Source organism: Enhydra lutris, unplaced genomic scaffold (assembly GCF_002288905.1).
Source record: "Enhydra lutris kenyoni isolate GAN:26980312 unplaced genomic scaffold, ASM228890v2 scaffoldscaffold45, whole genome shotgun sequence".
NCBI lineage: Eukaryota > Metazoa > Chordata > Mammalia > Carnivora > Mustelidae > Enhydra > Enhydra lutris.
Genome location: NW_019154129.1, coordinates 738900 through 756050, shown reverse-complemented (window position 1 = coordinate 756050; position 17151 = coordinate 738900). Strand labels below are relative to the sequence as shown.

Here is a 17151-nt window from a genome sequence, read left to right as displayed (position 1 = left end):
ATAGGACACATGACTCAGCTCTTTCCTTAGTTGTTCCCAGTGTTATGTGCCCCTCGCAACATGAGCGGCTCATAAGGCAACTGCTTCCTTCTGTTTGTCTATCTGTATGTCTGTCTGCCTACATAACTACTTGCCAACCAAGCGTTTTTGTGGTGTTTACTCAGGTACTATTCTGAACAATTGATAAATAAGACCTAATTTAACTTGGGTAACAATCCTACAGAGTAGGGAATTTTATACCCCCTTGTATTCATCAGGCCATGTTAGGCTAGGTTGCAGTTAAAAACAACAGTGGAGGGGCACCTGGGTGGCTCAGAAGGTTAAGCAACTGCCTTCAGCTCAGGTCATGATCCCGGAGTCCCGGGATCGAGTCCTGTATCGGGCTCCCAGCTCTGACAAGGGGGAGTCTGCCTCTTCCTCTGACCTTCTCCCCTCTCATGTTCTCTCTTACTCGCTTTCCCTCTCAAATACATTAAAAAATTTAAAAATAAGTAAATAACACTGAAATACTCAATAACAGCTTACTTTGTGCTCGTACAAAGACAGACGCAGGTTGGACAGCCCTTTGGTTTATAGCTAGTTAGAATATATGATTTTTGAGGTCACTGAAGCAAAGAAAGAAAGGAAGAGGCACCCTAGTTCTTAACCTTCTCTGTCTAGAATGTTCTTAACCTTCTTGCCTCTCCTCACAGAGCCTGAACTCAAACCAACTTCAAGGGAGGCCAAGATCCCTAAGGGAACACTGGGTATTCCATGAATACTAGCGGTCCCGATGACAGCGTATTTCAGAGAAAGAAACGTGGCACAGAGATAACTTACCTGCCCGGGGTCACAAGCTAGCAAAGAACAAGATGGGATTGAACTCAGGCGGCCTGGGGGCTGATACCATGCCATAAAGAATGGTTAACCCAGGGGCACCTGGGTGGCTCAGTGGGTTAAGCCTCTGCCTTCGGCTCACGTCATGATCTCAGGGTCCTGGGATCGAGCCCCACATCGGGCTCTCTGCTCAGCGGGGATCCTGCTTTCCCCTCTCTCTCTGCCTGCCTCTCTGTCTGCTTGTGATCTCTCTCTCTCTGTCAAATAAATAAATAAAATCTTAAAAAAAAAAAAAAAAAGAATGGTTAACCCATCTGCTCCACTGCCTCTTAGATCACCTGGCACTTAGAGTGATCAGGGCTCAGACTGGGAGAACACCAGCTATGTGACACTAATTGAAAGATGCTATGGGTAATTTAAGGTTTGTTAAGGGGAAATTTTGACTAGACGGTATTTTCATCTTATGTGCTGATTTCAGAGTGCAGCTGCTATAGAAGATAGTACTCTGTATATTATGTGTGTGTTAGCATTTGTTGCCTCAGAGAACCCTGTCTACCAGCCTGGGGAGCCATCTAAAATGTGAGCATGGGTCTATTTTAATGTTCTTGGTAAGACAAATTCTACCAGGCCCAGATGTCTGTGTTGCTTGATGTCATTATACTGCCAGATCACAGCTGGTAGGTTAGGGTCATTTGTCATGGGTGGCTGCCAGTCTCTTTTCACATAAATGGTGGGCCCTTCTCCTACAGGTTCCCCGTAATTTAGCATACTCTTCACTCTGTCCATCCTTTCTCAGTTATCCATTTCTTTTCTGTGATTTTTTTCTTTAAATAACTGTATTTTATGTAGTTATTTTTTATAGACATTGACAACCCTTAAAATTTTTTCTTAGGTTTATAAAAATAAGATTTATCACATACAAAATAAGCATGTTTATTAAATAAACTATACAGTGAAAAGGAAAGGTTTAAAATCAAGGATAATCATAGAATTAAATAACTCTAGACCTAAAAATCTTTCAAATGGATGTTTCACTCTATGGCATTGTTCTGGGCCTCTCTATACGGCCATGCCTAAAGCCAGTTCTACCCCTCTTAATTAAGCCTTTTTTTTTTTTTTTAAGATTTTATGTATTTATTTGACAGAGAGAGAGAGAGAGATCACAAGTAGGCAGAGCAGCAGGCAGAGGAGAGGGGGAAAGCAGGCTCCCTGCTGAGCAGAGAGCACAATGTGGGGCTCGATCCCAGGACCCCGAGATCATGACCCGAGCCAAAGGCAGAGGCTTAGCCCACTGAGCCACCCAGGCGCCCCTAATTAAGCCTTTTTTAAAATTTTTAATTTTTTACTTAAGACAGCTTGACTTAAGTTTCTAATACTTGCAAGTGAAAGAGTCCTAACCTGTACGTGCTCCTACATGGTATTGTCCCAACTTCCCACCAGTATTCTGAATTAGTCAGCTCTCTCTAGGTCTGTTGTAGTAACAAATAACCCTCAGATCTCAGTGCCTTACGGTGGCAGATGTTTATTCTTCACCCTTTTTTGTGTTAGCTGCATGTCACTTTGCTTCCTTGTAGTTTTTCATTCAAGGACCCAGGATGAAGGAACAGCCTGCCCCCTCACTCTCCTGGCAGAGAGAGGAGAGCAATGGCTGACCCATGCAGTGGCAAGCATTTCTTCTGCTCACATTTCATTGGCCAATGCAAGTCCATGGCCAAGCCAACTAGCAGTGCTGTGGGGAAATTGACACCCCCCCTAGGCAGAAACTGCAAACCATATGGCAGAGTAGAGACGCACAATTCTCTTCCAGGGAAAAGAGTAATAACTGGGACCAATAACGCAATCTACCGCATGCTCTAATCAGAGTTCCACGAGGTTGTTTTCTTCCCCACCTTTCAACGGTTGTGGATTACATCATATTGCCTGATAGCTTTACTCCTGTTGAAGAATCTGGCATCATCCTCTTTCGTGGTATAGAGTCCTGACTCAAGAGCCAATCAGAAACAATGAAACTATTTGCTATGATATTGAGAATAAGAAAAGTTTCACTTTTTATTTTGACTGGAAAGAATGGGTCAGGTTCATTTGCAAAAATAAATCACTAAATAAGCACAAGGAACAAAAGTTCCCTGCTGCCTATCTGGTCCCATGCCCCAGGGGAGAAGGCTCATGAAAGACATGATTAAAGCCGAGACCTTCAATGAGACAAAGATGGTGTTTTAGAAAAGAAAAGCTTGGTTAGAGTGAAATGTCTTTTCAGCTAAGTTCTACCCTTAGACCAAAAAGAAAAAAAAAATTCACAATACTTTCATGTCAGTGAAAGGTATCTTATAACCAAAAGCTGAGGTGAAAACAAAACTGTCACCATGCCATTTGAGGACAGGCACCAGTGATATGATGGCATGTTTGTGTGAAAGTTAATGGTGGGAAGAAAAACACTCGTACTTTCTAAATGGCACAGGAAATAGCACGCGTGTTGCACTAAAGATCATAATTAAATGGCACAGCAGAAAATTTGCTGTCATACCCTGTGGAAAGGAAAACATCTTTTTTTTTTCTTTTTTTAAAGACAGAGTGTGTGAGTGGGGAGAGGCAGATGGAAAGAGAGTGAGAATCTCAAGCAGGCTCCATGTCCCATGCAGAGCCCAATATGGGGCTTGATCTCACGACCCCGAGATCACGACTTGAGCCAAAATCAAGAGTTGGATGCTTAACTGACTGAGCCACACAGGCGCCCCAGGAAAAAAATAATTTTATTTTATTTTGTCTTATAGAAGGGTAACTTCAGAGGTCAGGAGTCTCATGAGGATAATAAATCATCTTTGCTCTTTATATTAGCATATAGGAAGGAAGGAGAGCTATTTCCTGAATTTGGGACATGCTGGATGCATAAATCCTCTAAGCGTCTCTTTCTTGCTGGAGGTTTGGCACGTGGGTGGCCCTTTCTCTGAGTCACACAGCCCCGCTTCCTTTCTTTCTTCCTCTTGTCTCTAGGTGACTGGGAATAAACTCAGGGAGCCTGTGTGAAGGAGCGTGGCAGACAAGTCTGGGTTCCAGTGTGAGCTCTGCCATTTATTAGTTGGTGTATTAGTTTTCCAGAGCTGGCTAATAAACTACCACAAAACTGGTGGCTTAAAACCACACAAACTTATTCTAGTTTTGGAGGCTAGATTCATTCAATTCTAGATTCATTCATTCTAGATTCAATTCATTCTGGAGCTTCTGGAGGAAAACTTGTTTTCTTGCCTACTGTAATTTCTGGAGGCTCCCTGTATTCTACAGGCTGCGTGACCCCTTTGCATAACCCTGACCTCTGGTGTCCATTGTCGCATCTACTTCTGTAGTAGCATCTCCCTCCGCGTCCCTCTCCCAAGGATACTTGTGACTACATCATTGGCCCACCTGATAACCCAGGATAATCTCAAAATTCTTAACTGAATCAATTCTATGAAGTGTCTTTCATCATATAAGGGGACATAAATATTCAAAAGTCTGGGAATTGGTTGAGGACATCTTGGGAAAGATGTTGCCGGTCAGGCAACCTGGAACAAACCCTTCACAAGCCGTGGTCCTTTCTTCTGTTACTTGGGGATGGCAATACAGGGTGGTCGTGGGGTTTAAGATGGTATCAGGGTATCAGAGTGCTTTGTCACAAGCAACAGAAATTTAAAGGCTACTTAAGGAAAAGGGTATATACTGGAAGAAAAAAGACAACTCACAAACATGAAGGAAAAGGCAAGGACCTGGCTTAGAAAGCAGGTGTAGGGATCCGGCAAGCAGAGACCCATATTTTCATGATAACACTGCCAGGAAGCATCCCGTAGTCTCTGCCAGTCCACTCAAGATTCACATTCTAGGGGTGCCTGGGTGGCTCAGTCGGTTGGTCGTCTGCCTTTGGCTCAGGTCATGATCTAAGTGTCCTGGGATCGAGCCCCACATTGGGTTCTCTGCTCGGCGGGGAGTCTGCTTCTCCCTCTCTCTGCTCATGCTTTCTGTCTCTCTTCCAAATAAATAAATAAAATCTTTAAAAAAAAATTCACAGTCTAGGGAAATAGCATCTGCTTGGCTAAGCTTGGGTGTCAGACATACTCCTTGGACATGGGTGGGTAATGTGCTGTGACCCACATTCCCCCTAACACAGGGAGGTGAGCTGTCAAAGCAAAATCTGAGGGCTGATGCCACAAGAAAGGGGAGAGTATGATGAGCAGATAAAAATTAAAGACACCATTGTAGAGGGCTCAGAGTAGGTGTCCAAAGAATGACAGCTTTCATTTTATCCTTAATCTTAGGAGAATACTGGTCACTCCTTTAGCAAGATGAAATGTGGACGGCCAAATAACCAAGCAAGAGAAAGACCAAAATCTGATCTACCACCGATAAATCCTGACAGTAAGGAAAGTTCTGTGTTCTTTTTTTTTTTTTTAATTTGTATATTTATTTGAGAGAGAGCACGAGCAGAGGGAGGGGCAGAAGGGATGCAGACTCCCAGCTGAGCAGGGAGCCTGACTCGGGGCTTGATCCCCTCACCAGCTGATCATGACATGAGCTGAAACCAAGAGTTGGATGCTTAACCAACTGGGCCACCCAGGCGCCCCTGTTTTCTTACCTATAATAATATTCATTCTTTCATGGGACGCCTGGGTGGCTCAGTGGGTTAAGCCGCTGCCTTCGGCTCAGGTCATGATCCCAGGGTCCTGGGATTGAGTCCCACATCGGGCTCCTTGCTCGGCAGGGAACCTGCTTCTCTCGCTGCCTCTGCCTGCTTGTGTGTACTCGCTTGCTCTCTCTCTCGCTCTCTCTCTCTCTCTCTCTGGCAAATAAATAAAATCTTTAAAAAAAAATAATATTCATTCTTTCAAAAATACTTACTGATAGGGTGCCTGGGTGGCTCGGATGGTTGGGCATCTGCCTTTGGCTCAGGTCTTGATCCCATGGTCCTGGGATTGGGCCCCGCATCTGGCTCCCTGATCAGGCGGGGAGTCGGCTTCTCCCTAAAAAAAAAAAAAAAAAAAAAACACCTTACTGAATGCTTATTTTTTTTTTCCAGGCACTTTTCTAGGTACTATAGATAGAGTGGAGAACAAGAGAGAGAAAGTCTTGGCCCCCATAAAGTTTACATTTTAGTGGGAAGACAGTCAAAGACTAAGCTAACAAACGTATCGTATAATGTATAGAAGACCCAGGAGCTCCAGGAAAAATAAAGCAGTGGAAGTGGATAGAGCATCCCAGGGCTGTGGTGAGGGCTGCCGCTGCCTTGAGAAGCCAAGGAAGTTATACTTCTCTAAGGAGGTAGCATTTGCCCAGAGACCTTAAGCCAGCCTTACAAAGATCAGAAGGAAGAGCGTTCCAGGTGAAGAGAACAGCCAATCTGAAGGCCCTGAGATGGGAACAAACTTAACTACTGAGACAACAGGAGATGAGGGAGGCCGAGAGAGTGGTAGGAAATAAAGCCAGACAGGCAGGCTAGGTTGTACCCAACTTGGGTAGGTGGGTCTTTGAGTACCATGGTAAAGAGTATGCTTTTACTTTTTTTCCTCTGAGTGTGCAGAAAACTTTTAGAGGGTTTTGAGCAGAAGATAGAGGGAATCTGATTTATCTTTTAAGAAGATCACTCTGGGGGCGCCTGGGTGGCTCAGTGGGTTAAAGCTTCTGCCTTTGGCTCGGGTCATGATCCCAGGGTCCTGGGATCAAGCCCCGCATTGAGCTTTCTGCTCAGCAGGGAGCCCGCTTCCTCCCCTCTCTCTCTCTCTGCCTGCCTCTCTGCCTACTTGAGATCTCAGTCTGTCAAATAAATAAATAAAATCTGAAAAAAAAAAAAAAAAAAAGAACATCCGACTCTTGATTTTGGCTCAGTTCATGATCTCAGGGTCCTGGGATCTCGCCCCATGTCAAGCTCTGTGCTCAGCTGGAAGCCTGCTTGAGATCCTCTCCCCCTCTCCTTCTGCCCCTCCCCATGCTCTCTGTCTGTCGGTCTGTCTGTCTCTCTCTCACACACACACACATTCACTCACTCTTTCTCTCTCTCTTTCTCTCAAATAAATAAATAAATCTTGTAAAAAACTTTACTCTGGCGGCTGGCAGGGGAGTTGATCAGTCAACTCTAACAATACAAGTGGCCAGTTGGGGATCCTAGCACAGACAGACAGGGGATGGCAGCTTGGAGTGCGGGAGACAAGAAAAGGTTGGATTTGGGGTATTTTGATGTTGGAACCAAGAAGACTTGTTGATGGATTGTATGTAGGGTGAGAGAAGTCAAGTATGACCTGGAGGTTTTAGGCCTGAGCAACCGGCTGAATGGAGATCCAATTACTGAAATGGACTGGCAGAAATTAGAGTTCTGTTTTGAAAATTTAAGGGCTTTATGGAAAAATTACAACTTTGGGGGAATAAAAATATGAAGGTTTCAGGACACCTGGGTGGCCCAGTCGATTAAGTGTTGGGCTCTTGGTTTCGGCTCAGGTCATGACCTCATGGGTCATGGAACAGAGCCCCGCATCAGGCTCTGTGTTCTGTGAGGAGTGTGCTTGAAGATTCTCTCCCTCTGCCCCTCCCTGTCACCGCCCCCTCCCCCCACCGCCACATGCAGGCTTGAGCGCACTCTGTCTTTCAAATAAATAAATAAATCTTTTTCTTTTAATATGAAACTTCCTTTTCATTTTTTCCCCCAGTAACTGCCCTACCATCTCCCTTCCATCTGGGAGGCAGCCCTTTAAATAGCTTTTTGGACAGATTCCCTAAGTTCCTGGTCACTCTCTGTTTTTAGATGGTCTCATTTCATTGGAATTCGTCCCGTTTAGTTTTAAATCTTTAGTCCTCAATCTCATTCCAGATGTAAACCTCATCTTCCTCCTCTTCTCTAACTCTAGCCACAGCTGTCGGTAATTCAGGGGTCCCTGAACTTTGAAGGAGGACAAATTGCCTCTCTGTTTTCATTAGCCTCTAACTGAGATTTAGTCTCACTTTTAATTATCAACGAGGGCAACAAACCTCAGGAGTGTCCACAGTACCAGTGTCTTCATCACTAATTGCAATCAGATTTTTTGACATCCCAATCTAGTTGTTGCAATAATCCTGAAATATCATTTACTCCTGTCACTTTTCCAAATAACATTAGTTAATTGACCTCCTATTAGTTCTTCTTACTCACTGCACACTCTAGAGGCATATGTATTATTATATCACCAACTGGGTTTTTAAAAATATTTTTGAAAACTGTGTTGCAATATCATTGGTTTGCTTTGAAATATTTACTTTCATATTTCATTAAATATTATTTAGAGAAGAAATCCAAACTGCCAGCATAAAAAGGGGTCCATGGCACAAAACAAGTTAAGATCCCCTGTAAAAGATTTGGAAGCCGTGAAGAGGGAGGTGGTTTGCCCTTCCCAGACGCTCACCCTTGCCCAGGCTCGTGTTCTGGAGTGGAAGGAGGGAGACTGGGAAGGAGGTAGGTCTCCTTCAGGTTTTCTTTGAGTCCCATTAGAGAAAACACGTAACCCATTAAAAAGAGACCGAAGAGGGCACCTGGGTGGCTCAGTGGGTTAAAACCTCTGCCTTCGGCTCAGGTCATGGTCTCAGGGTTCTGGGATCGAGTCCTGCGTCGGGTTCTCTGCTTGGCAGAGAGACTGCTTCCTCCTCTCTCTCTCTCTGCCTGCCTCTCTGCCTACTTATGATCTCTGTCTGTCAAATAAACAAAATCTTAAAAAAAAGAGAGAGAGAGAGAGAGATCAAAGAGCACAGCACTCTGGACATGTTTTTCAAAACGCATTTTTGAGTATCACAACCCTGATTTTCAAGATGGCTGTATCTGCGGGGTGGGCACCTGGCCTCCTCGCATCATTAGGGGAGCTCTGTTGACTGGCCCCATATGCCAATTCCGATGATGGGGCTGGCAAAATGGGAGTCGATTCTGTGTTTGACTTAGGTGATTCAGCTTGATGCTGGGGTAATAACTGCTTGTCGGTCTCCCAGGGTGGAATTAGTGAGGGGGCGAAAGCCAGATCACATCCTAGTAACCATGGTTTCTAAACACATGTTAAGGCTGCTGGAGAGAAATGTGGCTGGCTCTCCCCTACTGGCTTTCAGAGCTGTTGCTCCCATCACAGAAAGGAGTCTGTCCTAGGCTGGTCACCGTATATCTGGACACCCCATTCCAGAGAACCTCTATTGTACTTCTTCCAAATATTTGGAGTTTATTACTCAAGACTAATGCCTCCAACAGAATGTTTGGGAAACTCATTTAGGCCAAGGGCAGGGACTGGATAATCTCTAAGGCTGTTTACAATGGGTAGATATTTTCAGATACGAGGCCCTTGAAAGACTGTATAAATGATGGTTGATTTAGGGCCTGTGTCATTTTGTAAATGGCTTTGCATCAGGATTGTGCTCTCACGTTCCAAGAAAACAATAATCTCTTACCTAATGAAATGCGGATAGAATTTGGATTCCAAGATTCGGTTTTCAATATAAAGCAAGCTTTTCTCCTTTCTACTTTATTCTGTTTAAATGCCACTTTGGGATGGTCCCTCTTGTTTTAGAACTGGATGCAGAGATTTTTAAAGACTGACTTCTCAGATTCCCTTGTGTATTTTGAAAGCATGCTGTGTCTTCTTTAGATCCTGCAAATCTTTTACTTAGCACCCAAAAGGGAGGAAGCAATTGTGTGGGTTTATGCATACACACAGAATCAGAAAAATAAATTCCCAGGATTATGGCATCAATTCTTACGGTTCAAATATATTTGATTCACATTTAAGAAAAAAAGAAAAGGGGAGCATCTGGGGGGTGCAGTCGGTTGAGCGTCAGACTCCTAACTTCCACTCAGGTCATGATCTCAGTGTTGTGAGATCAGGCCCCGAGTTGGAGCCCGCTTGCGATTCTCTCTCTCCCTCTTCCTCTGCCACTCCCACTCATGCTCTCTTTCTAAAAATAAATAAATAAATCTTTTTCTGGAAAAAGGAAAAGGATATGACAAATGAGCATTACCAGCAAGTCAGGTCTTAAAAACATACTTAGTGGTTCTGTTTTGCTGGTAGAAACACACAAACCTGGGGTGCCTGGGTGGCTCAGTGGGTTGGGCCTCTGTCTTCAGCTCAGGTCAAGGTCTCAGGGTCCTGGGATCGAGCCCCCGCATCAGACTCTCTGCTCAGCAGGGAGCCTGCTTCCCCCCCCACCCCCTCTCTCTGCCTGCCTTTCTGCCTACTTGTGATCTCTCTCTCTCTCTCTCTCTCTGTGTCAAAAAAATAAAAAAATCTAAAAAAAAAAAAAAGAAAAGAAAAGAAACACACAAACCTGTCTGCTCTGGGGAATCTCTTGAGGGGGAAGCCTCCGGTGCTGCCTTCTCCTTTGACTGACATGGCCCATCATCCCCCACCTGAGTTCCCCAACGATGAGCGGTCGCCTCTACTCCGCCTCTAGTTTTATTTGACCTGAAGCCAGTTGCACTGATTCCAAAAGAGAGAAAAGGGCCTGACGTGGCTTCTATCCCTTCAAGCTGGCCTGCTGAAATGATTGATAATTCCCAGGGACTACTCTCGGGAGATTAAGTCCTTTTCATTTGGCCTGATTTACACTGGCTCTCTCATGCTTATTCTTGGTTTGGGAACGAGACAGCACCCCATTATTTAGCCATGAAAGCAGGGATGTCACTAAAGGTGGCCTCATATTACTGCTTAAAGGCCTATTAGAAATCTCATTTTGCTTTTTGGAGATTCATTGTGATGCAAAGCCATTCGAGGTTTCATTACCGGTGAAAGCCCTTTGTCGGGCTGACCCAGCCTGTTGTCCCAAGATTTGCAGTTCTCCTTTCCTACTGCTATTCCGAAACAGGAATACGGTTACTTTGAGGATTTCATGACATCAGTAGAAAAAAATATACTTAAGGCAGGAATATTGCTGCCGAACAGAAAGGCGCCATCAAATCTCCCCTCAGATACAAGTGGCAAACCACTTTGTTCTGCGGTCCTGACATCAGATTTCCCCGTGGAACGTCAGACAAATGAATACCTGCCAAGTTATTTCTGTAAGAATTAATGAAGAGGGCATTTTCTGTGATCACGACACCCCCACCCCCCACCCCCATTTTTTCTTCTAGGCAAATGACTGTGTTTTCTTCTATTAAATACACACAGCTGTGAGACCCTGAATTCCTCATCAGTGACCTTGTGAGCTGCCTTCTCTTCTCCTTAGGCCAATCCCTGTGCTTCCCGGGCCAAAAGATTCTCAGCAAGATATGGTCAGTGACCTCGAATGAGTCACTTCACACCTCTGTGCCTCAGTTTCTTCATTCCACAACGCAGAGTACTAACCACTATACGATCACGGCCAGTTTCTTCATTCCAAAAGAAGGATAACAATCGATCATTACTGATACTGTGAGGATTTTTTTTAATTTTTATTTTTTAATAAACATTTAATGTATTTTTATCCCCAGGGGTACAGGTCTGTGAATCACCAGGTTTACACACTTCACAGCACTCACCATAGCACATACCCTCCCCAATGTCCATTACCCCACCCCCCCTCTCCCTCCCCCCCTCCCCCCAGCAACGCTCTGTTTGTTTTGTGAGATTAAGAGTCACTTATGGTTTGTCTCCCTCCTGATCCCATCTTGTTTCATTTATTCTTTTCCTACCCCCCAAACCCCCCATGTTGCATCTCCACTTCCTCATATCAGGGAGATCATATGATAGTTGTCTTTCTCCGATTGACTTATTTCGCTAAGCATGATACCCTCTAGTTCCAGCCACGTCGTCGCAAATGGCAAGATTTCATTTCTTTTGATGGCTGCATAGTGTGTATTCCATTGTGTATATATACCACATCTTCTTTATCCATTCGTCTGTTGATGGACATCTAGGTTCTTTCCATAGTTTGGCTATTGTGGACATTGCTGCTATAAACATTCAGGTGCACGTGCCCCTTCGGATCACTACATTTGTATCTTTAGGGTAAATACCCAGTAGTGCAATTGCTGGGTCATAGGGTAGCTCTATTTCCAACTTTTTGAGGAAACTCCATGCTGTTTTCCAGAGTGGCTGCACCAACTTGCACTCCCACCAACAGTGATACTGTGAGGATTTAATGAAATAATGTATGGAAAGCACTTAGGACGCTGTGCCAGGCAGAGAGGCTCATTCCACAAACATTTATCAAGTACCCACTAAAAATGGTGTCCCCACCCCTAAGGTTCTCCCTGGCTTTGATGTCTTTGATTCTGGAATAATTCCTAAGCATTGGGACTACCAGGAGGAGCAAACACAGGCCTGGTCTCTGCCCTCGTGGAGCTTTCAGTCCAGTTGACGATTGGGGCATTCATTAGATAACCACACAGAGTTACAGCTCCGATTTGGGCCAAGAACTAGGAAGGAAGATTACGCAGAGCTCCACTGGGTCCTAACCTAATCAAAGAACACCTTTCCATAATCAGAAGAAAGGGTAAGAGTGAACCAGGATGAAGAAGTGTCAGCCCCCTCACCTCCAACCTTAAGGTTTTAAGCAAGTTAGGAGAAGGTGTGCCTGCCATAGGTCAGATGGGCCTCACACCCTGAACATGGCCTGGGTTTCAGTGCCATCTGGCCTGCGGGCTGGGTGTCTTTAAGCAGCAACCTGCACAGCTGTACACAATGCCCCTGGCTGGGGTAGGGGGATATTGGAGGCAGACGAAAGCCCCTCTGCAAAGGCCCTGAGGTGGGAGGGCACTTTTGAAGAGGTGAAAAGGGCCAGTGTGGCTGGAACACAAGGAGCAATGCTTATAGGAGGGGAATCCAGAAAGCTCTTGGTAAATATCAGCTAGTATTAATGCACAATAATGTGAGTCTTGTAAATCCATTGCCAGCACACCAAGTATCCTTAGAAACACAAGGTGTCTCTGGAAGCCATTGATTTTTAACTAGTGGAAGAGAATTACTTCAGGGATATGATCTGTTGGTGTCATACAACTGAGATTCCAAGAATGAGGACAATGGATAAGCACAGACATTTACTGTGGAAAACAGGCCTCCAGCAAAATATGAATACTCCACTGCAACCCAGAGAGCCAGATATTAGGCAAGAAGAAGTGAAAACAAAAAGAGAACCAAACAAAAATTTTAAAAAGCCACCACATCATGCAAATAAAAATGAAACAGAACATTAGGGAAAGGTTTCTAACAATGCTATCATTTTGAGGGTGTCATTATCTCTCCAAAGACATAGAAGAATCTTCTTTACTTGGTGTCTCTGAAAGGGCCCGCCCAGCCCAAGACCCAGAACCTGGCAACAATTCCACACTCCCTTGAAATGATCTCAGTGACCCCAAGATTCTTCTGGGCTTTGATTTCTTTGTTACTGGAATAATTCAAAAGCACATTCATTCATTCATTCAAACAAACATACTATATCAAGGGTGGGTTGTGTTGTTTTTAAATCAGAGTTTAAAGGGAAATAAAACCACACATCCTGGAGAATCATGCAATGTTGCATCTTAGCTTTGCAGTCTGGGCCAGGCTCCGCATCTGCGAGTGTTTGCCCAGGGAAAGTCTGGTGTCGGCAGAGCATTGAGAGGGAAGCCTACCTAGGCTTTGGGATCCAGTGGGTCTGGACTCAGATCCCAGCTAGGCCACCTACAAGCTGTGTGACCTTGGGTCGGTCAGTCAGCCTCTCTGTATGATGGGAGTTACTATAAACTCAAATGATGGCTATTGTTAGGGAGAACTCTGAGGCCTGGTAACTTAGGAACCCCTCACTTGCAAATTCAAAGCAGGATCCTGGGAGCAGCCTCCATGTGACCCGCATCTTTTCTGAGGTTTATTTCTTTGTACTCATTTCTAAAAAGGCTTAACTTGGCTTTCCAGAGGCAGCTGAGCTTTAGAGAAACAGAAGGAACCAGAATTAAATCATACTTCTAAGATCTTGTCAGGAGTTAGTCTCTCTATGCAACTTTTAAGGGGAGGGGGGAGGAAAAGAGCATTTCGCCATGATTTTCAAATGTGTTATCTATGATCAAACATCCCATCACAATCTGAGAAATCCCACAAGAGCAAATAATGTCAACTGACCCAGCACTTGAGATATTTTATTGCCTATTAAGATGTAGTAACAGAACTTAACTTAAAAATATGCCCAAGGGGTGCCTGGGTGGCTCAGTGGGTTAAAGCCTCTGCCTTCGGCTCAGGTCATGGTCTCAGAGTCCAGCGACTGAGCCCTGCATCGGGCTCTCTGCTCAGTGGGGAGCCTGCCTCCCCCCTCTCTCTGCCTGCCTCTCTGCCTACTTGTGATCTCTCTTTGTCAAATAAATTTTAAAAAAATCTTTAAAAAAAATATACGCCCGAACTCAAGCCACATTAAACTGGAATGCGCACACAATTTATCAGAGATAAATTCCAATAATTTTGCCTTCAAGAAAGAGATGAACTGCTTAATTTCCCTTCAGTAGAATGGTAGAAAAAGAATCCTTTATTATGTCTCAGTCATAATGCAGTATTTAAGAGCTGCTCCTGCTTTGTCTTCTGTTTTACATCCATATAGCCTTACGGATGTCCCACCTTTAGGACTCACATGCAGCTCTAGCAGCTGGAGCCTTTCAGAACAGAGCAGGCTCACAGTGATTTCAGAGTACCCTGGTTAAAAACAAAGCAAAATGAATCCATCTCAGATTTTAAAATTAAACGCGATAACTCAAGGCTAAACTTCTCTATCAAAACTGGCATTGTTGCTTTCTAAGAATGGAAATGGATGAGGCGCTTAATCAGAGAGGCCATTATGTTGTCAAAGGGCTCACCGAGGCTGAAGGATGGATTCTCATGGGCATATGACCATTTGATTGCTTTTCAGCCCCCGGCCGCCGATCCCACTCTCCCTCCTGCTGACAGAAGAAGAGGCAGCGCTGTGCATTCAATCCTTCTGGAGAGCCTATCTGGTAAGAGTCATGTGCAATTATGGCGTTTGGCCTGATGGGGAATTTTTGTGATGTGGAGGGCCCATGGGAAAACTGTTAGATGAATTTGAAATAGAGGGTACTACAGCTAACATCCAAACCTCAGAAATAGGACTCTCTGTAAAATACAAAGAGTGATTTAGAATTTTTACCAAAACTTGTGTTGCAGTTGTCATTAAAAGTACCCTCCAACCTTTTAATGTTGGGTTTACTGGCCTGTATTACCTAAAAAATAATATTATATACATGCAAAGAGCAATACCATGTTCATTTTAGAAAAAAGAAATAGAAAATTACTCAGGTAGAGCAAATAAAAATTTTTGAGGCACTGAAACTATTACCCCAAAGTAATTGTTGGCATTTTGGTGTAAAATTTTCCAAACCTTAAAAATCTTAATGGGTAGGGTAGGGGGTAGGCAAAATGGTTGAAGGAGATTAAGAGTACATTTATCTTGCTGAGCACTGAGTCATATATGGAACCATCAAATGGCTATATTGTACACTTAAAATTTATATAACACTGCATGTTCACTACACTGGAATTCAAATGAAAAAAATACAATAAAGCTTAAAAAACCTTAAAAGATAGATATATATATAAACATGTATCATATGCTAGAAGTAACCTTTTCTTTTGAAACCTTTCATTTCTAGCCATTGGTTTTTCCCAGTTTATCATTAATCTAATAAATGCTGTAATAGATACCTTCGTGGATGCATCTTTGCACATTTGTCTGGTTGTTTATGTAGGACGAATTGTAGAAGTAGAATTTCTAGGTCAAAAGGTGAGTTCCTTTCTAAAATTCCTGATCCATATTGTCATGTGGCTCTTCAGGAAGGATTTGCTTTGAAAAATTCTTACCAAATACATATGAGAATGGTATGTGTATCTCGTGCTAAAAAGTGTACATCCTGTTCGATAACATTGTATCAATGTTAAGAAGCTTTCTAGGTAGGGGCGCCTGGGTGGCTCAGTTGTTAAGCATCTGCCTTTGGCTCAGGTCATGATCCCAGGGTCCTGAGATTGAGCCCCACATCAGGCTCCCTGCTTGGTGGGAAGCCTGCTTCTCCCTCTGCTACTCCCCCTGCTTGTGTTCGCGCTCTCGCTGTGTCACTCTCTGTCAAATAAATAAATAAATAAAATCTTAAAAAAAAAAAAAGTAAAAACAAGCTTCCAGGTAAACATGAAGCTCCCATTCTAGGTAGAAGCATGTCTCCATCCAAATCTGAGTGTTAGACATCAGTGGAGTGAGTTTAGAATTGATTTCAGGGGAGGTAGATCACCACAGAGAAGGTCTCCATGGGTTTACAAGGAAACCCAAGATGCACGTTGATGCACTCTTCAGAATTACCACAGGAGAAGCAGGCTGAGGGGAACACATCAGCAAACTGTTCTCCATGAAGAAGTCAGATTTATTCTAATGAGACACAATTACTAAATCAACAAGCAAAATATTTGTTAAGTGACCATTAAGTGGGACTTGTCCTTTATTACAAGGAGCTTCCTTCTGTCTCGGGCAATATTGTCCGATCACTCCACTCCCTTTGTACATCGCACATTCCTGAACCCATGGGTTGAAGTCAGGTGTGGAGGTTAATTAATAGACTCAGACATTACAAGGAGCCATTTGCTCCCAAGGAGTTAAAAACCGATGATAAAACCCTCTATTATACCCCACGATTTAGATAGAACTTTTGATGACATAGGTTTTCAGCATTTCATACATATTTTATACCTGTGGTCTTTTTCCTTCATGATTGAACATTAGCGGGTTAGCTGAAGTTCCGGGACGCCCAAGCGAGGTGAATGATTCCGGGCTTCCACACGCTTTCTGAGCTCCGCCTTTGTCGTCCACGTATTTCATTTGTAAGACTTACACTTGTTACACTAGAATTAACCGTTTTGCTTTCCCAATTTCTGATCCTTTTAGTGAAACCGAAAGAGCAAAATGCAATAAAATAGTGATTCTCAGATTTCGTTTCTTTAAAAACAGCAAAGCCCTTTCTTCAAACCAAATCATACTCAGAAGCCTGGAATATAACCAGTGTTAACAGTGTTAACAGGAAGAGGGGATGTTCTGTCCCTGATCCTCCCATGCAGTAAGACTTTCACACCCAGGGGCCTGTGTTATGGGCACAGCATGAAAAACAGAGAGATCTTTCTCTACTTGTCATGGGACAACATCCTGATAAACCCACTGTAAATTGAAAATACTGTAAGTTGCAAATGCATTTAACACACCTAACCCACTGGACATCATAGCCTAGCCTTGCCTATAAACATGCTCAAAACATTTACGTTAGCTGACAGTTGGGCAGGATCATCCGCTATAAAGTCTATTTTATAATAAAGTATTGAATAGCTCGTGGAACTTATTGAATATTGCACTGAAAGTGAAAAATAGAATAGTTGTATGTGTACA

The 17151-nt window shown here is 43.6% G+C and overlaps 1 protein-coding gene across 1 annotated transcript in view; it reads left to right on the top strand.

Annotated features, from left to right (window-relative positions):
• The window catches only part of LOC111156236 (IQ motif containing K), a 122574-nt gene that overhangs the window by 38180 nt on the left and 67243 nt on the right, over positions 1-17151 (top strand). Inside the window, exon 7 of the mRNA XM_022516987.1 lies at positions 14626-14710. Coding sequence (XP_022372695.1) covers positions 14626-14710 — 85 coding nt within the window. The remainder of the gene's footprint in view (positions 1-14625; positions 14711-17151) is intronic.